The sequence below is a fragment of the Chiloscyllium plagiosum genome, unplaced genomic scaffold (assembly GCF_037043375.1).
Source record: "Chiloscyllium plagiosum isolate Xiang-an unplaced genomic scaffold, Cpla_swu_hap1 HiC_scaffold_30, whole genome shotgun sequence".
NCBI lineage: Eukaryota > Metazoa > Chordata > Chondrichthyes > Orectolobiformes > Hemiscylliidae > Chiloscyllium > Chiloscyllium plagiosum.
In genome coordinates this window covers 27,183,969-27,208,067 of record NW_028270168.1, presented here as the reverse complement: position 1 = coordinate 27,208,067, position 24,099 = coordinate 27,183,969, and the positions used below count along the sequence as shown (strand labels likewise).

At 42.1% G+C, this 24,099-nt stretch overlaps 1 protein-coding gene across 1 annotated transcript in view; it reads left to right on the top strand.

Moving 5' to 3' along the window:
• Positions 1-24,099, top strand: part of clic4 (CLIC family member 4) — a 139,948-nt gene that overhangs the window by 67,495 nt on the left and 48,354 nt on the right. The window contains exon 3 of the mRNA XM_043717655.2: positions 18,551-18,676. Within this exon, the coding sequence (XP_043573590.1) occupies positions 18,551-18,676 (126 nt within the window). The remainder of the gene's footprint in view (positions 1-18,550; positions 18,677-24,099) is intronic.

The following is a 24,099-nucleotide window of genomic DNA, read 5'->3' as shown; positions in this document are numbered from 1 at the left end:
TCTGTCAATGCTGTTGTGTGCCAATCACCTCAATCACATCAAAACATTGTTTGAGAAATACGTGATTTTAGCATTTTAGACCATAAGACCATAAGACATAGGAGCAGAAATTAGGCCATTCAGCCCATTGACTTAGCTCCGCCATTCAATCATGGCTGATAAGTTTCTTAACCCCATTCTCCCGCTTTCTCCCTTTGACAATCAAGAACCTATCTATCTCCATCTTAAGTGACCTGGCCTCCACAGCATTCTGTGGCAGTGAATTCCACAGGTTCACCATTCTCTGGCTAAAGAAGTTTCTCCTTATCTCTGTTCTAAAAGGTTGTTACTCTTGTTTTGACCCTTTTTTGAGTTGAGGGCAGTTAACAACCATTCCAATACTTTTCAGAATAGTAAACAATATTCAAAAGTCAGGTGTTGGAGAGGATAATTTCATTGCAAGTGTTTTTCCTACAGTTGGTAGGAAACCTAAATGCTAAATCCATTAAGCAACAGAATCTGAAACATTGCATATACATTTATTTAAAAAAAAAGCTGCCATGAGATACAAGTCTGAAACACAATTTCAGAGTTGCAGCAAACTTATAAATTACTCGTGGGGTTAAGGTGACCTTGACAAATGACTGTAGCACATTTTATGGCAGCCACATATTGTACTTTAATAATTTGTAGGGAAAACAAAATGGAACAGCCTTATTTCTTCCTCCTCCTTTCAATGTTTTGTGATTCCATTGTGATAAACAAATAATTATGAGGTGAAAATATCGTTAATTAAGAGGAACAGAAGAAAGGCTTTTAAATCAATAAACAAGGGCAAATTCTCAGACAAATTCCTGTATTATCAAAGGTTCACAGTGAAGACTAGCCAAGAATGTAAATTCTTCTCTGGACCATGGACTGAACAATGATATTACTTGGCCAAACTGGGCTAGGTTCCTGGCATTCTAATTATTCTTTAATGGTGTCTGTAATCATCCACAGTCCTTAGCACATTCAGTCTGTTTTCATGGCTTTTAATAATTCAATGTTACATTATAAAGAAATAATCACCAGATTTATTTTAGTTTAAGACCATCTTGCATTCAGCAACTCATTGCAAAACTTACAAACTCACATCTTCAGGGAGCTTTGTGGTGCACTCTCCTTACCTCTGAGCCAGAAGGTCAGACAAACATGTCCCGACAGGTTGATTTAAAGATATACGCCATACATACATACATATATATAAAAGATATATCCATCTCAAAGGCTAAAGTATTTATCCAAACTGCTTGCTTAGTTGCAGTACTTGGTGGTGGGCTGTGGATCTATCACATTGGAAAGAGAAATGGGCTGACTGTCACATCTTGGTCAGGTAGCATCCAAGGAGCAGGAGAATCGACGTTATGAGTCTCACATTCCTGCTGAAGGGCTTATGCTCGAAACGTCGACTCTCCTGTTCCTCAGATGCTGCCTGACCAGCTGTGCTTTTCCAGCACCAGAGTCTTTGACTCTGATCTCCAGCATCTGCAGTCCTCAATTTCTCCTGACTGTCACATCTCCAAACAGGAGTGGGTTCCTCATTGGCTTCTCTCATATACTACGTGTTGCTGTTTGTGGGACATTGCAGTATCCGTTAGAATTCATAACCAGAAACACTTACTATGCCCTTTCTGCGGTTGAACTCTGCTATCAGAGATTGAGGAATGAGATTTGTTTGGTGAATGTTGCAATTGTACCAGCCTCCACCACTTCCTCTGGCAGCTCATTCCATACCCGTACCACCCTCTGAATGAAACAATTGTCCCTCGGGTCTCTTCTATATCTTTCCCCCCTCACCCTAAACCTATTCCCTCTAGTTCTGGACTCCCCACCCCAGGAAAACACTTTGCCTATTTACCCTATCCATGCCCCTCATAATTTTGTAAACTTCTATAAGATCACCCCTCAACCTCCAATGCTCCAGGGAAAACAGCCCCAGCCTGTACAGCCTCTCCCTATAGCTCAAATCCTCTAACCCTGGCAACATCCTTGTAAATCTTTTCTGAACCCTTTCAAGTTTCACAACATCCTTCTGATCAGAAGGAGACCAGAACTGCAAGCAATATTCCAATAGTGGCCTAACCAATGTCCGGTACAGCCGCAACATGACCTCCCAACTCCTGTACTCAATACTCTGACCAATAAAAGAAAACATACCAAACACTTCCTTCACTATCCTATCTACCTGCGACTCTGCTTTCAAGGAGCTATGAACCTGCACTCAAAGGTCTCTTTGTTCAGCAACACTCCCTAGGACCTTACCATTAAGTGTATAAGTCCTGCTAAGATTTGCTTTCCCAAAATGCAGCAGCTCGCATTTATCTGAATTAAACTTCAGCTGCCACTTCTCAGCCCATTGGCCCATCTGGTCCAGATCCTGTTGTAATCTGAGGTAACCCTCTTCGCTGTCCACTACACCTCCAATTTTGGTGTCATCTGCAAACGTACTAACTGTACCTCTAATGCTCGCATCCAAATCATTTATGTAAATGACAGAGAGTAGAGAAATCAAGCTGCTAATCCTAAAAAGTTTGAGAAATATTTGGAGGAGGAGGAATGGGGAAATGGAGGTCTTTATCCATGGTGAGTTAAAACCACTTGTAGTGGTTCTCGTCTTTGAAAAGCAATTGCAGGACAGTGGATGCTTTCATCCTGTTACTGTATGTTTTTGGAACAAAAACAGAAATTGCTGGAGAAACTCAGCAGGTCTGACAGCATCTGTGCAGCAAAAGCACAGTTAATGTTTTGAGACCAGTGACCCTTCATCAGAGCTGTATTTTCTGGAATTGCTGTCATATGCACTTAAGACAGTTACTTTTTTAACCTCTGTTTTTAATAACCTATTAATTTACTTGCGTATAATTACTGACTGACTATTTACTCTCAGTTTTCTTTTTTGAACATTTTCAACATCACTTTGTTAAAGTTATTGTTATTCCAACATTTAACAATCAAAGATGAACAAGACTTATTCAAATTGAAAATGATTTTTCAGCCAATACTTCAGAATAGACGATGACCGAGTTGTTTCAACGCTTAGATTAATTGCAACAACAGTATATAATATTTATTGCTGTGAAGGCCTAAAACTCCACTGTGCAACAACTGTAATTATTTTTAACTAACTTGATTAGAGATGTTACGATGCATCTCTGGAGCAGGTTGGACTTCAGCGTTCTGGACCAGAGGTAGGGCACTACTGCTGCAACACAAGAGCCCCAGTATTGATTGATTGTATCATTGCTATTTTCTGTAAGCAAATTCATATTTGCAGGGTGACTTTAACCTAAATAACAACCATTCTGTTTACTTTCCAAGAGATGCTTTTTATGTGTTCAAAGGACTGGGTTGGGTTATAAGGTAGTAAAAGCAATCTCCACATCCTGGTATTTTCACTAGTGCTGCAGATCTGGTTCAATGATTTAAAGGTTTGGCATTGCTTGAAGTTAGTCCTTTTCTGATTAAATTGCAGATGTATTTGTGTTCTGCTCACTTCCTCTCTGTGAGTGCATTTCCTTCCAATAATGTTTACAATAAGTTGCACATACCAAGATTCTGCTAAGTATATTAAAGTCTTCTATCAGAGAAAGGGTGCTTTTTGATCTTTGTTGCCAGCTCATGGCGATGTTTGGTCAGAAAACCATGGAAAAGCATCAAAGCACTTAATAATTTCCTGTAATTGTTTACCAATTTCTCTCCAAAGATTGACCAGATATAGTTGGTTGACTGTTTACCAGTTGCCTGAAGAATATTGTGAGGGATTTTCCTTAGATGTTTTGATTAAATAGCTTTAAGAATTGTAGGAACTGCATTTTCTGACATGATGTGGAAACATTTCTGTGTATTTGTGAGGACTTCGGATCCGTAAGAAGTACAGTGAGGAATCTCATAATTTTAAAGTATCTGTGGAATTTTTAATTGTTTTTAACAATACTTGAAAGGGACTTCTGAGGTTTGCTCCAGCTGTAAATTGATTGATGTTACTTTTTTTGGTTATAAGAAATACTGGTTCATGCGTGACCTTGACCTGAAAACAATACTAAGAGGAAGGAAATTAACACCTAGATAGCATGTGACCATACACAAAGGAAAGCTACATCACAAAGGAGAGCTATAAGCAGAGGAGCTGGAGGATGAAAGCTCAGATGCAGACACAAAGAAAAAGCACACAGAGGCTGAAAGAGGAGCATGCTGAACCTCTTTTGAGAAGAAGAAGCAAATCACTCTCAGGAAAATGTTAGTTTTTCTGATTGTCAGAAAAGAAAGAGGAATTCTTGGATGTAATGTATGAGTCATCTAAAATAGTTCTAAAATCTGCAAATTTGTGTGAATAGCTTGGGAGACCCTAAAAAGCTGAGTATTTTCCCAGAAATGGACCATCTGTGAACCAGAGTGTTATGTTGGTTGGTTGAAAAGGAATTCTGGAAAGCTCTACCAGTAATGTTGTGACCCATGGTCTGTAAAAGCTTTACTACAAATCATCATACCTTTTTGAAGCTTTAATGTGACTACCCTTGTAAGAAAGGGCTCCTGTGTTAATCTGTGTGAATAAAGAACAGCATGTTGTATAACTATGCAGTGTCAAATTTCTTTGAAAATCATGTAGGTACTTTTGGTTTTGTGAGATGAATCTTTGTTGGATTATTTGCCAATTAATTCATTTTTAATTCCCATGTTTCTGATTCATGTTAAGTAAAAGTTTGAAAAAGTGGAATCCTGTTATCAATTTCTTAATTTGTGAGTCATTAAGTAATTTTAGTTTTTCAGGTTTATGATTTTCTCACAGGGATAGTAACAATTATATCAGTGAAAGATGTGCACTGTCTATTGAATCTTGGAACTGGAGTAACAACCATCTCATTAAGAGTTTGATATTCTCCTGAATGAAGATTACTGATTTCTTTTCATTCATTCATAGGATGTGGGTGTAGCTGGCTGGGCAAGGATTTATTGTCACCCCTTGTTGTCCATGAGAATGTGGTGGTGAGCTACCTTCTTGAATTGTTGCAAGCATCTTGTATAGGTTGACCCATAATGCCATTAGAGAGGGAGTTGTTTCTGAGTCATGGTTTTTGAAGGTACTGTGGAAGAACCTTGGTGAATTTATTTGGTGCTGATACTAAGCATTGGTGGTGGTGGGAGTAGATATTTGTAGATGTCATGCCAATTAGATGGACTACTTTGTCCTGAATAATGTTAAGCTTCTTGAGTGCTGTTAGAGCTGCAATCATCCAGGAAATTCGCAAGTGTTCTATCATATTCTTGATTTGTGCCTTTTCATAGAATCAGAGAATCCCTACAGTGTGGAAACAGGCCATTTGGCCCAACAAGTCCACACCGACCCTCCGAAGAGTATCCCATGTAGACCCGTTCCTCTACTCCTCTTACTCTACATTTCCCCTGACTAATGCACCTAGCCTACACATCTCTGAACATTATGGGCAATTTAGCATAGCCAATTCAACTAACCTGCACATCTCTGAACTGTGGGAGGAAAGCGGAAACTTTTGGATGGTGGACAGGCTTTGTGGAGTCAAGAGTTGAGTTATTGCAGGATTCCGAGCCTCTGTTTGACTTGCTCTTGTAGCCACTGTACTTATGTAGCTCGTTCAGTTCTCTGTCTGGTCAATGGTAATCCTTTAAATGTTGATAGAGAGGTATTCGGTGATGATAATGCTGTTGAATATCAAGTGGAAATTATTAAATTCTCTCTTGTTGGAGAGGCTCATTGCATGGCATTTGTATGGTGCAAATACAATTTGCCACTTGTCAGCCCAAACCTAGATACTTCCTGCAAATGGGCAGGATCTGTTTCAGTGTCTGAGGAGTCGTAATGGTGCTGAACATTGTGCAATCATCAGTGAACATTCCCACTTTTGACCTTATGATGGAGGGAAGGTCATTTTGAAGCAGGCCATTCAGCCCATGCACGTCCACAGCAACCATCCAAAGGGCATCCCACCCCAACCTAACCCCTAAAACTCTGCATTCTCATGGATGGTCCACCTAACCTGCATATCTTTTGACTGTAGGAGGAAGTGGAGCACTCAGAGGAAACTCACACAGTCTCGGGGAGAATGTGCAAACTCCACACACAGTCACCAAGGCTGAAATCGAACCTGGATCCTTGGTGCTGTGGAGTAGCAGTGCTAACTACTGAACCACTGTGCCACCTTAATGCTACCCATCATTTAATGTGGTGTCCTATATTTACCAAGAGCTTGATGGACTGTTTTGTTCAAATATGAACTTGTAAAAACAAAAACAACTTAAAATAACTTTAAAGAAAATAAATATGATAAATATAAAAATGGCAAATTATCAAATGGGATATGCTGTCATAATAGTCAAGGTACATTTTAAAATATTTTTATATTTAATGTCAGGAGGATTATAATATGCTGTTCAGCCATTTTCTATATGCATGTCTTGTTATGTGAGCAGAATTAATCAAAACCAGTTATCTATCGGATGAAAATGGACACCTGGAAATTACAGTCAATGGTGTTCTAGTACAAATGCTTAAAACATTTATCCTAAATTCCCCCAGAGATGTTAATATTCCCATTTAAATAAAGCAGAAAAGATTTTGGTTGCAGTACAATCATCTGTATAAGAATAGCAATGGTTATGGTTTCCACCTTATAATCAATATTTCTTTTAGCTTTAAAATTACCAAAAATTACCAAAATTTTGTTGCTATATTTTATGCTTTTTAATCTTTAAATTAATTTCTGATAAACGTATAACTTTCAACTGACCATGTTGCCATTTGTTTCTCTATCTCCACTTAATCATCTCGTTTTTTCTACTGGTCTGTATATTTGTTCTTTATATTCCTGAGCTCTCTAGCTATGATCTTTTGAAGCCTCTATTGCTTTTCCTTCTTTAATTATTCTGATTTTGCTGACTTTTGATATTTTTATACTTGAATAATAAACTATGTTGACATATGATTTATCAATAGGTTTTATTTTGAAATGTAGTGATTTGAATGTCAAAACTTCTGAGAAGCTTTGAACCTCTCCAAAGCTGAATTTGAACAGAGTAGAAGTTTCCTAATTAATGCCATCACAGATTAATTGTAGAAGAAAATTGCATGTTACATGCTGTACAGGCTTATTTCATCTTGTAAAGAGTTAACAATAAATGTTTGGTTATTAGAACATCCCTGTCTGAGGCTGGTACTAAACAACAAAAGATCCATTGTCAGACTTTAAGTTCACATGCGTGGAAAAAAAAGACCAATTTTTAAATGCTATGCAGACATGTCAAATTAGATTTGGAGAACCAGGAGCAGGGCACTGATTAAAGTCTTTAACTTGTCAGAATTTCAAATCAATGCACTTCAATTTCACTTTCTATTGCCAATTAGAAATGATCCTTTAGTTGCTGTAATTCCTCTTTCCCCTTCTTAAAAGCCATGCTTTATTGAACTGTACCATAATCACAAACAGCCATCGTTCCAGTAATTCCTCCACTCACTTAGTTTCAGGATACTGACTTCTGCTGGTGTCTGCTTACCTCAGCGTCATCAGAGTGCAAGTGTGAATCGAAGTAAGGAGTTCTGACAAGCTACCCATCTGTGAAGTACATCCCAGTTGAGGCTAAAGCTGCCTTTCCTTCAAGATCACATACAAGAGGTTTTAGCAGAACCGTTAAGTTGATTGAGGTTATCACTTTGAAAATGTGTTGCTGGAAAAGCGCAGCAGGTCAGGCAGCATCCAGGGAACAGGAGAATCGACGTTTCGGGCATAAGCCCTTCTTCAGGAATTAGGAAAGTTTGTCCAGCAGGCTAAGATAAAAGGTAGGGAGGAGGAACTAGGGGGAGGGGCGTCGGAAATGCGATAGGTGGAAAGAGGTCAAGGTGAGGGTGATAGGTCAGACTGGGTTGGGGACGGAGAGGTCAGGAAGAAGATTGCAGGTTAGGCAGGCGGTGCTGAGTTCGATGGATTTGACTGAGACAAGGTATTTCCCCTCCCCCCACCTTGTCTCAGTCAAATCCATCGAACTCAGCGCCGCCTGCCTAACCTGCAATCTTCTTCCTGACCTCTCCGCCCCCACCCCAGCCTGACCTATCACCCTCACCTTGACCTCTTTCCACCTATCGCATTTCCGACGCCCCTCCCCCAGTCCCTCCTCCCTACCTTTTATCTTAGCCTGCTGGACAAACTTTCCTCATTCCTGAAGAAGGGCTTATGCCCGAAACATCGATTCTCCAGTTCCCTGGATGCCGCCTGACCTGCTGCGCTTTTCCAGCAACACATTTTCAGCTCTGATCTCCAGCATCTGCAGACCTCACTTTCTCCTCTGAGGTTATCACTTTGCCTTTTTAGGAACATAGGAACAGGAATAGGCCATTCAACCCCTTAAGCCTGTTCCATCATTTCTGTGAGATCATGGCTGACCTTTGACCTAATTCTATGCACCTACCTTTGGCTGATGTCCTTTAACACCTTTGTTTAACAAAAGAAAATCTGTATCTCAGATTTAAAATTAACAACTGATCCAGCATCCACTGTCATTTGTGGAAGAGAGTTCAAACATGTACCACCCTTTTGTGAATGGTCTGGCCCTAATTCTCAGACTGTATCCCCTAATTCTAGAATCGCCAACCAGTGAAAATAGTTTATCTTTATCACCCCTGTCTTTTCCTGTTAATATCTTGAAGACTTCAATCCAATCACCCCTTAATCTTCTAAATTCTAGAGAATTTTAGAGGCCTGATTTGTATAATCTTTCCTGATAACTTAACACATGAAATCCACCCATCATTCTTGTAAACATACATTGTATTTCCTCCAAAGGCAATATATTCTTTCTAAGGTGTGGTTCCCAGATCTGCTCACATTGAGGTTGACTAGAATTTTGTATAACTGCAGCATATAACATCTATGTTCTTGATTACTTCCTGTACATGTTTGTGACACTTTAAACATCCATGTACCTGAACCTCCTAGTCTGTTTGGACATCCACTGTATTTATCTTCATACCATCTAGAAAGTACTCTGATCTATTCTTTGGTCACCTCACACTTGCTTATGTTGAACTCTCTCTGCCACAGTTTTGTCCATTCCCTTAGTCTATTAAATCCCTTTGTAATTTTATGCTACCATCTACACTGTCTACAATGTTGTCTAACAATGTGTCATCAGAAAATTTGGATAGATGACTTTCTATGCCACTATCCAAATTGCAAATAAATAATATGGATACTTGAGGCCTTGGCACCAATCCTTGTGGAACACCACTGGTCACATCTGTCCAATTTGAGTACCTAACATTTTCCCTATTTTCTGTTGTCTGCCACTCAACCAGTTTCCCAGTGACATTAGTAATTTTCCCTCCATTCTATGGGTTTCTATCTTATTTAACAGCCTCTTATGTGGGACTTTACCAAATCCCTTTAGGAAGGATGTTGTAAAACTTGAAAGGGTTCAGAAAAGATTTACAAGGATGTTGGAGCGATTGAGCTATAGGGAGAGGCTGAATAGGCTGGAGCTGTTTTCCCTGGAATGTCGGAGTTGGAGGGGTGACCTTATAGTGGTTTATAAAATTAGGAGGTGCATGCATAGGGTAAATAGACAAGCCTTTTCCCTGGAGTGGGGGAGTCCAAAACTAGAGAACATAGGTTTAGGCTGAGCGGTGAAAAACTTAAAAGGGACCTCAGGGGCAACTTTTTCATGCAGAGGGTAGTGTGTGTATGGAATGAGCTGCCAGAGGAAGTGGTGGAGGCTAGTAAAATTACAACATTTTAAAGGCATCTGGGTGGATATATGAATAGGAAGGGTTTAGAGGGATATGGGCCAAATGCAAGTATATAGGGCTAGATTAGATTCAGATATCTGGTGACCATGGACAAGTTGGACCGAAAGGTCTGTTTCCGTGCTGTACATTTCTATGACTCTAAGTCCATATGATCCACATCTGTAGACATTCCCCTGTCTATTATCTTTAGTCACCTTTGTCCTGGACATTGGAAGCAGTACTCCCCCTTTTATGTTTAGTAGTTTTACGGATTGGCTGGATTTTATACTCCATTGCCAATGGGTTTAGAGGCTGGGCTGGGGCCACATAATATTGAGTGGCTGGGTTTCCCCCCACTATTCTGCCCAGCTCTGATTGTTGGAAATTTCACAAGACTCGAGAGACCTGCTACCCCTTCAGCATGCTGAGGTTGGAGATTGGCCAGTCGCTGGCTGCTTAAGGGTCTCATTTTGCCTATTAGTATTAGGACTAGCATCAGTGGGAGACCCACACCTTGCAGGAAGTGTGGCTGTGTTAGTTGTGCAGCAAAGGAAGGGTAGGGGGTGGTTGCAGGTCATGGGCATAGTCATAGAGTCAGACAGAACAAAAGAGTCTGTAGCTTCCTATCTAAACTTATCCCATTTCCCACCTCTTGGCCCAGATCCTTGTATGTTATAAGATTCAAATGCTTATCTACACACTTTTTAAAGTTTGTGAGATTTTCTACCTCAGGCGACTGTCTGTGTGGAGTTTGCACATTCTCCCCTTGTCTGCAAGGGTTTCCTCCAGGTGCTCCGGTTTCCTCCCACAGTCCAAAAATGTGCAGGTTAGGTGGATTGGCCATGCTAAATTGCCCGTAGTGTTAGGTGAAGGGGTAAATGTAGGGGAATGGGTTTGGGGGGTTGCGCTTCGGTGGATTGGTGTGGACTTGTTGGGCCAAAGGGCCTGTTTCCACACTGTAAGCAATCTAATCTAATCTAATCTAATCTAATCTAATCTAATCTAATCTAATCTAATCTCTACTTTCCTCCCAGGCAGCACATTCCAGACCTCTTTAAACCTCCTGCCCTTCACCTTGAAACTATACCTCCTTGCTACTGACCCTTTAAATAAGAGGGACAATTGCTTCCTATTCATCTTTACTGTGCCCCTCCTAGTCCATGCAATTCAATCAAGTTCCCCCCCTTCAGCCTTCACTGCTCACCAGGCAATAACCCGAGCCAATCCAGCCTCCAACCCAGGCAGCATCCTTCAGATGAATGTCTCCCGCACCAGTATTGAGTATTTCTGAGGCTACTGTCTGTATCATGGGTGGTCTTCCCAGGAGGCAAAGAGGATCTGGCTTGCTGATAGAGCCAAGAGCTTCGCGAGTACTTGGTAGAGCAGTGACATGCCTTCCTTGGGATCAAGGACATTGTGAATGGAAATCCCAATCCTTGAGAGGAAGCAATGAGTCAGATTTTGGACTAAGTGTAGGCAGGTTGGACCAGTTTAATTTGGGATTAAGGTTGGCATGGACTAGTTGAACCCAAGACTCTGCTCTATGACTGTATGCCGATGAGAACTGCAGCCAATCAAAAGCTGGCAGATGGTTTTGCAGACAGCATCACTGGGAGAGTGGTACATCCAGATAGAAGCTTTGGATCAGAGATGGACTCAAGCCACAGTTAACTAGTGGTGGGGTGTATTTTTTAAAAAAAGATTGATTCAAGGGATGTGGGCACTTCTGGCCACGCCAGCATTTCTGGCCCTTCCCTAATTGCCCAGAGGGCTGTTAAGAGTTTGGGTCTGGAGTCACATGTAAACCAGGCAAGGTAAGGATGGCAGCTTCCTTCCCTAAAGGACATTAGTAAACCAGAGGGTTTTCCCTGACAATCAACATTGGATTCATGGTCAGAATTACTTTTAAATTCAGATTTTTTACTGAATTCAAACTTCACCATGTGACATGGCAGGATTTGAACCCTGGTCCCCAGAACATTACCTATATCCCTGGATTAACAGAGCAGCGATAATACCACTAGGCCATCATGTCCCCTTAGTCATGGGATAAGGGGTCACAGGAGAAAGTGAAGGTTCAGAGGCAAAGACAGGAGCCATCTTTCACAGGGTCCCATCCTTCCTGATACTGAGTGCCCAATGAAGGACCCCAATGAGGGCCCATGGGACCCACACAACAACTTCAAGTGGTGGTGAGAGTAGCCCTAATTAGAAGTGGGAGGATGGGCTTTCACTTGACACTCTCACACCTGATTAAATGCCCATGCCACTACCAAATCTGCCTTGGTGAAGGGAATTATATCTGCTCAACTTTGTAGTTGGAGTATAAAGCCCAAGAATTAGAGTATTGAGAAGCAACAGCAGTTTTAAAAGGGAGAAGAGCAGACAAAGAAAGCACATGGTGAGGACAGTGCAGGAGAGAGAGAGAGAGAGAGAGAGAGAACCTGCACAGTTACTGCCTTTGCTGTTTTTGAATTCGTGTACTGCTGGACATCGGAGTGCATCTGGGAAAATTAACAAACAGTGAAATTCACAACTAATCTTGGAGGAACTGTTGGGCAAAGTTCACAGCACAGAATCAGATAAGTTAATTGTTGTTTTAAGCCTGTCCAAAAGAAAGGCTGCAGTAGTAGGTACAGTGGATTCTTTCTTGATTATACGTTTTTGGAGATAGGTCTCTTCATTAAACTTAAAATATAAGCCATAGTTATTAATTTAACCTGGGGCAGTGTTTGTAGAGGAATAATATGGTGTTATTTTCTGGGTCTGTAGATTGTGAAGGAGCAAAAATGGCCTTTGCAGTGATATGTACTTCTTGTCAGATGTGAGAGTTTAAAGAGAGTTTAAGGGTTACTGCGGATTATATCTGCCATAAATGCTGTTGGATGCGAATCTTATCAGATCGAGTGGATCAGTTGGAGAGACAGATAGAAGCGATGAGGAATTTGCAACAGTACGTGATGGATGGCAGTTATAGGAAGGGGGGAAATTCTCAGGTACAGTCATAGATGGGTTAACTCCAGGAAGGGTAAGAGGGGTAGGCAGTGAGTGCAGGAGTCTTTTGTGGATATACCCATTTCAAACAGGTATGCTGTTTTGGAAAATGTAGGGGGTGATGGATTCTCAGGGGAACGTAGCATGAACAGCCAAGTTTCTGGTATTGAGACTGGCTCTAATGCAACGAGGGGTACATCGGGTTCCAAGAAATCAATTGTGTTAGAGGATTCTGTAGTCCGAGGTACAGACAGACGTTTCTGTGTCCAGCAGAGAAAAAGCAGAATGAGGTGTTGTTTCCCTGGTGCTAGGATCAAGGATGTCTCAGAGAGAGTGCAGAATGTTCTCACAGGGGAGAGGGGCCAGCAGGAGGTCATTGTCCACATTGGAGCCAATGACATAGGAAGGGAGTAGGTTGAGATTCTGAAGGGAGATTATGGAGAGCTAGGCAGAAATTTAAAAAGGAGGTCCTCAAGGGCAGTAATATCTGGACTACTCCCAGTGCTACGAGCTAGTGAGGGCAGGAATAGGAGGATAGAGCAGATGAATGCATGGCTGAGGAGCTGGTATATGGGAGAAGGATTCACATTTTTGGATCATTGGAATCTCTTTTGGGGTAGAAGTGACCTGTACAAGAAGAACGGATTGCACCTAAATTGGAAGGGGACTAATATACTGGCAATGAAATTTGCTAGAACTGCTTGGGAGGGGGAGGGGGGGGGGGGTGGTGGTGGTGGGACCCAGGGAGATAGTGAGGAAAGAGATCGATCTGAGATGGGTACAGCTGAGAACAGAAGTGAGTCAAACAGTCAGGGCAGGCAGGGACAAGGTAGGACTAATAAATTAAACTGCATTTATTTCAATGCAAGGGGCCTAACAGGGAAGGCAGATGAACTCGGCATGGTTAGGAACATGGGACTGGGATATCATAGCAATTACAGAAACATGGCTCAGGGTTGGGCAGGACTGGCAGCTTAATGTTTCAGGATACAAATGCTACAGGAAGGGTAGAAAGGGAGGCAAGAGAGGAGAGGAAGTGGCATTTTATATAAGGGAAAGCATTATAGTTGTGCTGAGGGAGGATATTCCCGGAAATACATCCAGGGAAGTTATTTGGGTGGAACTGAGAATGATCATCTTATTGGAAGATATAGATGATCATCTTATTGGAAGATATAGACTGTCGGGGAATAGATGGTGACATCTTGCAAAATGTCCAGATTACAGAGGAGGAAGTGCTGGATGTCTTGAAATGGTTAAAGGTGGATAAATCCTCAGGACATGATCAGGTGTACCCGAGAACGCTGTGGGAAGCTAGAGAAGTGATTGCTGGGCCTCTTGCTGAGATATTTTATCATCGATAGTCACAGGTAAGGTGCCGGAAGACTGGAGATTGGCAAACGTGTTTAAGAAGGGTGGTAAAGACAAGCCGGGAAACTATAGACCGGTGAGCCTGACCTCAGTGGTGGGCAAGTTGTTGTAGGGAATCCTGAGGGATAGGATGTACATGTATTTGGAAAGGCAAGGACTGATTAGGGAGAGTCAACATGGTTTTGTGTGTGGGAAATCATGTCTCACAAACTTGATTGAGTTTTTTGAAGAAGTAACAAAGAAGATTGATGAGGGTAGAGCGGTAGATGTGATCTATGTGGACTTCAGTAAGGCATTTGACAAGGCTCCCCATGGGACACTGGATAACAAGGTTAGATCTCATGGAATAAAGGGAGAACTAGCCATTTGGATACAGACTAGCTCAAAGGTAGAAGACAGAGGGTGGTGGTGGAGGGTTGTTTTTCAGACTGGAGGTCTGTGACCAGTGGAGTGCCACAAGGATCGGTGCTGGGTCCTCTACTTTTTGTCATTTACATAAATGATTTGGATGCGAGCATAAGAGGTACAGTTAGTAAGTTTGCAGATGACACCAAAGTTGGAGGTGTAGTGGACAGCGAAGAGGGTTACCTCAGATTACAACAGGATCTGGACCAGATGGGCCAATGGGCTGAGCAGTGGCAGATGGAGTTTAATTCAGATAAATGCGAGGTGCTGCATTTTGGGAAAGCAAATCTTAGCAGGACTTATACACTTAATGGTAAGGTCCTAAGGAGTGTTGCTGAACAAACAGACCTTTGAGTGCAGGTTGATAGCTCCTTGAAAGTGGAGTCACAAGTAGATAGGATAGTGAAGAAGGCGTTTGGTATGTTTTCCTTTATTGGTCAGAGTATTGAGTACAGGAGTTGGGAGGTCATGTTGTGGCTGTTTAGGACATTGGTTAGGCCATTGTCGGAATATTGCGTGCAATTCTGGTCTCCTTCCTATCGGAAAGATGTTGTGAAACTTGAAAGGGTTCAGAAAAGATTTACAAGGATGTTGCCAGGGTTAGAGGATTTGAGCTACAGGGAGAGGCTGAACAGGTTAGGGCTGTTTTCCCTGGAACGTTGGAGGCTGAGGGGTGACCTTATAGAGGTTTACAAAATTATGAGGGGCATGGATAGGATAAATAGACAAAGTCTTTTCCCTGGGGTTGGGGTGTCCAGAACTAGAGGGCATAGGTTTCGGGTGAGAGGGGAAAGATATAGAAGAGACATTAGGGGCAACTTTTTCATGCAGAGGGTGGTACGTGTATGGAATGAACTGCCAGAGGATGTGATGGAGACTGGTACAATTGCACCATTTAAGAGGCATTTGGATGGGTATATGAATAGGAAGGGTTTGGAGGGATATGGGCCGGGTGCTGGCTGGTGGGACTAGATTGGGTTGGGATATCTGGTCGGCATGGACAGGTTGGACCGAAAGGTCTGTTTCCACGCTGTACATCTCTATGACTCTATAAGTGACATCCAAGACAAAGACAATTCCTTTCCTGATTCCCTGCTGTAAGCTCTGGTGGGGGTGAGCTGGGCTGAAGCGGTGACCAAAGCAGGACAACCTTGCAACTCAGCCAGTCATAGGAATAATTCATCAGCGAATGTGACAAATTCTGGTGGTCCAGCAAGGCCTTAGAAAGGAAAATCGCTGCTATTATATCTTATCTGATTCAACTTCCTCTTGTTAATCACTGCATTCTTTTAAACAATGGTCTTTCGGAGGCCATCTGTGTGGTTCTGTTTGTGCACCTGCATGTCTTGATTGATGACTTTAAGCTGACTCTTGGAATGCTTTCTTTGAAAACTGAATTACTTCCCCTTTTTAAACGTAAGCTGCCACAGTGCCTTACACCATGTCCCGTCTGATCTTTTTAAAAAAAACATATTATTGCAGGAGAGCGATGAATCAGACTAACAATTGTGAATTTAAAAATTCACAGGGGAGACAAAGAGGAACAATTCATCAAGCAGGATTACATAGTAATTTATTTTTAAAAAAATAACGACGGTAGCTCTCATGTAGCGTGAAGCCAATAAAATTTGCTCATTCCAATTATATTGATTCTTCTTTTCCTTTTCTCAGCGCATTATTTTAAGTAAATATGCAGATTTAGTTTCAATGTGAATATTTTGGCGCATTGAGTAAATCCCAAGTAACAAGATATTCGATTTTTCAGTTTGCCACATGAATGTGCTCATGATTATTGCTCACAATGTTCAGTATGTGCAAAGTGGTCTTTTAGTTTTGCTTTTACATTATGGAAAATAATTCTGGGGAACACAGCAGCAAGGAACTTCCCTGTGTCTCTTTATTACTTCCCTTCTCCCGTCTCCTATCCAAACACAGAGGTTTGGACTTTTCTGATTCGAAAGGACAGTGTGATCTTGTTCTTTTTGTTTTAAAAAATGGAGTTAATGGGGTGCAACCATTTCAGAACTGTAATGAGTCAATTCATTGAAGTGATCTTGAAAATCATAATTGAAATAAATAGCAACACCTTTGGAGCAGAGACTGATGAAAAGCAGGCTGGATCTAGACCAGGAGCAGGAGCAAGACAGGGAATATTTAACCTAACAACGTTAAAAATCACACAACATCAGGTTATAGTCCAACAGGTTTAATTGGAAGCACACTAGCTTTTGGAGCGTCGCTCCTTCATCAGGTGGACTACCTAACCCATACATCTTTGGGCAATGGGAAGAAACACACACACAATGTGCAAACTTCACATGGTCAGTCACCCGAAAATTGAATCAAACATGGATCCCTGATGCTGTGAGGCATCGGACAAGTAAAAGGACATCAGTCAGCTGTGTTTCAAGTGAAGAGAGGACTACAACAAACTTGTGTACTGTTGCGAAAAATATTCAGTTTGGACACAGAACAAATGATCAGAGAATGAGATCTACTTCCAGGGGTCAAAATTGGAGGCAAGAGCATGAAAAGCTGTGGTCTGCTCAGAGGAGGCCCGACAAGGAATCACCGATCAATTAAAATCTGTAAGTTTAGAATGTACATTGAGTACAAATACCAAAAAAGACAAAATCATTTGTAGTGAAAAGGAATACATTGGAAAAAATTAGGGATATTTGTCTACTTAGAACAAGTGAGACCAGGGAAAGGCAGATCTGATGCAAAATTTAGAGGAAGGATAGAGCGCGCCAGAAGTAATTTTGTGAATATGAAGCATACGTTAACGACAATAAAATTCAAACTTGTTCCAAAGGAAAAAATCTTAGGAGACGCTGCATTCTATCTGCTTGTTTGTCTGCCTCAGAAACCTGGTCAATAAGTGAAGACTGATGAGAAAAAATACAGGCTTGTCAAATGGGGATGCTAAGACATATACTCAAAACTCCAAAAATAGAATAGAATCGAATGAAGAGGCTCTTGAAATAATAAAAGCAAAAAAACCTCTTTAAAAGTAAAATGCAGCAAATAAAATTTTACTATTTCTGACATTTAGTCAGAATGGTCAATTTACAGTGGTCTACTTTAGAGGGTGAAGTGGAGGCCAGCAGAAAGAGAGGCCTACCTAGTTGTGGTTGGATGATGAAGATTACAGAAGATGGGTTACGATGGATGTGTGAGAATGGAGCAAGGTAGGCCAATGTTAATACATTGTGACAGCAGATTTCCAGGCAGGAGGAGGTATAAAAGCAGCAATTTTAACTGGTGTACCAATGACAACTGCTGATAACTGTAAAACTTTGAGTCTCAAATAAAATTAAGTTTCAGGAGCTTGTGTAATTTATAGGACTGATGTTGTATCTGTAGGCAACAGTATTCTATCAATGTAAGACCTGGGTTAATATTCTGCTGCACTATTCCAGTGCAGTTCCTGTGACAGGTCAATCATGTAGATACATAAGCTTTCAACTTCACAAAGATTTTCTGCACCGTCCCTGAATAACTCATTCTCTATCACCAGTGTATTGTCCATATCATTGCTCCCAGAAAGTGACAAGACCCCTCCATCTCTCTTTCTGCTCATCTCTTGAGTTTTCAGGTTTTGTATTTGGTTTGCTTGCTTCTCTGTTTCTCTATGCTTATGATCTTTTCACTTCTCTTCATCTTTTTCTCTTCTTTTACTTCTTTAGTTAACTGGCACTGTTACCTTTTCCTTTGTCAGTTGCTGGTCAGTGAGAAGAATAGCTGATTGCTAATGGAGGGATCTAGCCAGTGTTGTAGGCAGCTTTTAAGTAATTTTGAGTCAGAGGCTGCAGCTTAAAGATCAGCAGAGCCCAATGTTAAGCAATTGTGACCTTGCTTATCCTGTTTGTAAAACACAAACACAGATTTCCACCTAAACCGCAGCATGAGCATTCTGTTCCCTCGCTATGAATTCCATGCAGTATTGAGAATGTCAAATTATTTTGCTAATGAGAACTGATGACATTTTCTTTCTTTCTGAATCAATAGGAAACCTGCTGACCTGCAAAATCTGGCTCCGGGAACACATCCCCCATTCATAACCTTCAATGGAGAAGTGAAAACTGATGTCAATAAGATTGAGGAATTCCTTGAGGATATCCTGGCTCCACCCAAGTAAGTCTCACAGTTTAGGAACGCAAGCTTCTGTTTCCCAGAAATCCATAGCAGAACCACAGTGTCAGACTAGGTTTTATGGGTATTGCAGAAGTGTGCTGAGAATTTTGTGATTTCTAGCTGATGCCCCTTAGCTATGGTCACCAATTCACAACAAGCGAATAAAAAACATTGCAGTGAGTTTAAAACCTTTTAATGCCAAGCAACGAATTTTGTAAATACCAATAGGATATGCTTTTGTAATGCAACTTCTTAATCAGGTTTAACTAAGTTGACCTGAAATTTAATTGCATCTATAAAAAATGTTAATATTGACTGAGAGGAGGAAATAATTGCAATATTCATCTACTACATGTATTTACAAGATTCAAACTCTACTCCAACTCTGGAATACGTGTAGTAGGCTGACATTTTAAGACCTTACTGAGTGGGTGCAGTTTTGTTAAAAGCACTGCCCTTCAGGTGAGAACTGTTCTGTTACGATTAGTTCAGGTGAACATTAAGGATCCAACACTGAAACCTCTAGGAGCTTACTTTGCAAAATGAATGTTACATGTTTATTTGTTCACAGCACATGAGTATCACTGCCTAGATCAGCATTTATTGCCCATCCGTAAGTGCCCATGAGGAGGTGATGGTGAGCTATCTTCTTGATCTGTTGCAGTCTAATGGTGTAGGTACACACACAACACTATTAAGGGGGGAGCTCCAGTGAAGGAATAGAAATGTATTCCAGCTTAGGATGGTATGTGGTTTGGAGGGGAACTTGCAGATGGTGGTGTTCATATGGTATGCTGCTCTTGTCTTTCTAGATGGTAGAGATCAAGGTTTGGAAGGTGCTGTTGGAGGAGCCGTGGTGAGTTGCTGTAATGCATTTTGTAGATGGTACACAACTGCTGGCATTTGTGTCAATGATGGAGGGAGAGAATATTTAGAATAGTGGTGGCCAATCAAATTGACTTCTTTGTCCCCGTGGTATCAAGCTTCTAGAATCATGTTGAAGCTGTATTCATCCAGGCAAATGGAGAGTATTCCAATACTTTCCAGACTTGTATCTTGGAATCATACCTAGTATGGAAGTTGTATTTGCCAGCTTTATAGCAGTCTCCACATTTCAAAGTGATACATTGGTTGTGAAATCTTAAGAAACATGAAAGGTGTAATTTAAATCCATATCTTTATTTTCTACTCCTTTGCAGTGATTTCTCCTTCATTGTGCCTACAAACACCTGTATGTTATATTTGTCAATAGAAATATGCTATTGCCATTCCTCTTTCCTGATAATAAAAGCAAAGTACTGTAGATGTGGGAATCTGAAATAAAAACAGCTAGCACTGGAGAAATTCAACATGCTGGCAGCGTCATTTGCTGAGTTTCTCCATACTTTATATTTAACTTTATTTGCCTGTATGGTTTTAAGTGTTGGAGGAACAGTAACTAATGTGTCTTAATAAGAAAGGCTCTTGTCTTAAAAGATGTAATTGTTGCATAATAACAATTGGGTACAAGAGCAAGTGGGAGGGCTCTTGTAGCACAGTGGCAGTGCCCCTATCTCTGGCCAGAAGATCTAGGTTCAAGTCCCACATGCCCCAGAGGTGTGCCACGACTTGTCCAAACAGACTGGCTGAAAGAACTTTTAGCTAGTTGGACATTGTTATTAAGACTAGTAGAAGATATTAATGACACATCTGTCCCCTTCAAGATCTGGAGCTTTTCTGCTGATTTCACCAGTCAAAAGTGATATAGATATAGATATAAGATATAGATATAGAATCCCTACAGTGTGGAAACAGGCCCTTCGGCCCAACAAATCCTCACCAACCCTCCGAAGAGTAACCCATCCAGACCCATTCCCCTATTGCTCTCCATTTACCCCAAACTAATACACCTAACCTACACATCCCTGAACACTATGAGCAATTTTAACAGGGCCAATTCACCTAACCTGCACACCTTCAGGCTGTGGGAGGAAACCAGCAGATTGGATGGAGTTTAATGAAAACTATTACTTTAGACAATGTCCAGGTGTATCCTCGGGATGCATTTCTTCTCAAGATGCATTTGCTACCTCTGGCCTTTATCTTGGACTTCACAAACCCTAATAGTGAAGGACAAGACCAGAGCCAATCTTCAAACATCTTTATAAGCTTTTATTTATAAGAGTTTCATATTACAAATTTGCATCTCCTAACCCACTGGCACAGTTTCAGTCTGTTCTGTTACACCTCTTTTGTGAAAACCATTCCCAATTAAGCAGTCCATTTCAAAGGGGAGCCACTCAAATAAGTGGAAGGTTTTAACCACACAAATGATTAGTGGATGACCAACTTACTCTGTAGTAGGACTTGAACTCAGAATCTACTACTGAGCAGCACAATCTCGAGCAATTGAAACACTCAGGCTCCACCTGTAACTACTCATAGGAGCCACAAGTGAATCCGCAGTTTACGTCCACCATGTGCAAAGAATTAAATACATAAATAATATATAATTTACGGCTGACTCCACCAGCTTCACATCTGTTAGCTCAGCCCTAATTGGAAGATCTGGAACCTTGACATTCCACTTAATCCCAAATCCAACCTCGCCTGCTGTGCTGCTAAACCTGTTTTTTTTAAAAAAGGCAAAAATACTGTCATATGCCCTTATCTGTCCTTCTTCACAACTAAAATCTTGAACTATATTTTCATCATCTCAAGAGTTGGCATCTCCAATGCATTCTTAGCTGAGCCCCTTCCTTTGGTTCTTCACCAACTTCCTCACCCAGGGTAGAGTTCCATTCTTCTATTACCACTGCCATCTCTAAAATGCAGTGACAAACTGACCTGAACATTTCATGCTGTCAAAACCTTTCATTACCTCGTACTGTGCTCACCCTGTGCTGGTATGTTACCTGTCCTCGATCTCTTCATGTCCAACTACCGCTATGACTGACTGCCTCAACCTGTCCACCCCTCTCACCCATTCAAACCCCACACCCTCACAATGCGCATCCCTCTGCTCTCTCTGCTCCAACCCCAACCTCACCATGAAACCAGCAGACAAGGGTGGGGATGCTCATTGGTGGGTTGACACACCAACCTCTACACCACTGCAGCCAGGTGCCAACTCATTGACACCTTCTCCTATTGTCCCCTTGCCCATGATCTCATCTCCCATCACCAAACCATCATCTCCCAGACCATCCACAGCCTCATCACCTCAGTGGATCTCCCATCGACAGCTTCCAACCTCATAGTTGGGAACTCTGCTCTTCCCAGTTTACCTCCTACCCAAGATTCACTGACTGCCCAGGTGACCCATCATCTCAGACTGCTCCTGCCCCACCAAAACCTATCTCTGCATGCCTTGACACTGTCCTGTTCCCCCTGGTCCAGGATCTCCCCACATACATTCAGGATACCACCCATGACCTCCACCTCCTCAATGATTTTCATTTCCCTGGTCCCCAACACCTCATCTTCACCATGGACATCCAGTCCCTGTACACATCTATCCACAATGACAAAGGGTTCCAAGCCCTCTGTTTCTCCCTTTCCCGCCAACACAACCAGTATCCTTCCACTGACACACTTATTCGATTGGCTGAATTGGTCCTCACCCTCAACAATTTCTCCTTTGAATTGTCCCACTTCCTTCAGACCACAGGGATAGCCATGGGCCCCAGCTATACCTGCCTCATTGCCGGGGAGGTGGAACAGTCCATCTTCCACAGTTACATTGGCACCATCCCCCATGTTTTCCTATGCTACATCGATGACTGTATTGGCGCCACCTCATGCTCCCATGAGGAGGTTGAACAGTTCATCAACTTTACTAACACGCTCTACCCTGACCTCAAGTTCACTTGGACCAACTCAGACACCTCCCTCCCCTTCCTGGACCTCTCCGTCTCTATTACCAGTGACCGACTCAACACTGACATCAATTTTAAACCCATTGACTCCCACAGCTACCTGGACTACACCTCCTCCCACCCTGCCTCCTGTAGACGCCCAATTCTTCCGCCTCCACTGCATCTGTTCCCAGGAGGATGAATTCCACCATAGAGTACACCAGAAGGCCTCCTTCTGCAAAGATCACAATTTCCCCTCCCAGGTGGTTGACAATGCCCTCCAGCACATCTCCTCCACTTCCTACACTCCAACCTTGAACCCCAACCCTCCAATTGCAACAAGGACAGAATTCCCCGGTTCTCACCATCCACCCACCAACCTCTGGATACACTCATCATCCTCTGCCATTTCTGCCACATACAAACAGATTCCACCACCAGGGATATATTTCCCTCCCCACCCCTATCTGCATTCTGGAGAAAGCAACCCCCCCCGTGCCCCAACCTGGGCTCCCTTGTTAGGTCCACGCCCCCCACCAACCCTGTCCACTCCTGGCACCTTCCCCTGCCACCACAGGTTTTGCACTTCTTGCGGTTTACCCTGTGTCATAACTGGATCCTCCAACTACATGGAATCAATGTGGATTTCACCAATTTCCTCATTTCCCCTCCCCCCGACCTTATCCCAGATCTTACCCTCCAACTTGGCACTGCCCTCTTGAACTGTCTTACCTGTCCATCTTCATTCCCACCTATCCAGTCCACCCTCCTTTCCAATCTATCACTTTCACCCCCCACCTTCATCTACCTATTGCATTCCCAGCTACCTTCCCCGCTCCCAGCACCATTCCCCACCCCCCCACATTTATCTCTCAGCTCTCTTGAGTCACCCCCTCATTCCTGATGAAGAGCTCATGATCACAACATTGACTCTCCTCCTTGGATGCTGCCTGACCGGCTGTGCTTTTCCAGCACCACACTCTCGACTCTAATCTCCAGCATCTGCAGTCCTCACTTTCACCCAGTATTTATGACCCATCCCCAGTTGCACTAAAGAAGCTGTTGGTGAGCTGCCTTTTTGAACCACTGCAGTCCAGGTGCTGTAGGTAGACTCACAATGTGATTCAGAAGGGAATTCCGGGATTTTGACCCAGCGGCAGTGAAGGAACTATGATATATTTCCAAATCAGGATGATAAGTGGCTTGGAGGGGAACTTGCAGGTGGTGGTGTTCCCAAGTATCTGTTGCCATTTTCCTTCTAAATGGAAGTGGGCATGGGTTTGGAAAGCACTGTCTCAGGATCTTTGGGGAATTTCTGCAGTGCATCTTGTAAATAGTACACACTGCTGCTACTGAGTGTTGTTTGTGGATGGGGTGGATGCTTGATGACATCTGCACATCTTTTCAAGTAGGCGTCTTTGGAAAACAGTCAGGAATTTGTAATGTCTGGAGTTTTCAAGTTAAATTTACTCTAAGACTTAAGTCAATGAATTGTTGGACAGTTCATCACAGACATGTAAAGTGACTAAATGCATGATGGGATATACTGAAGAATGCATTCCTAACATGTTCAGTTTCTGAAAAATG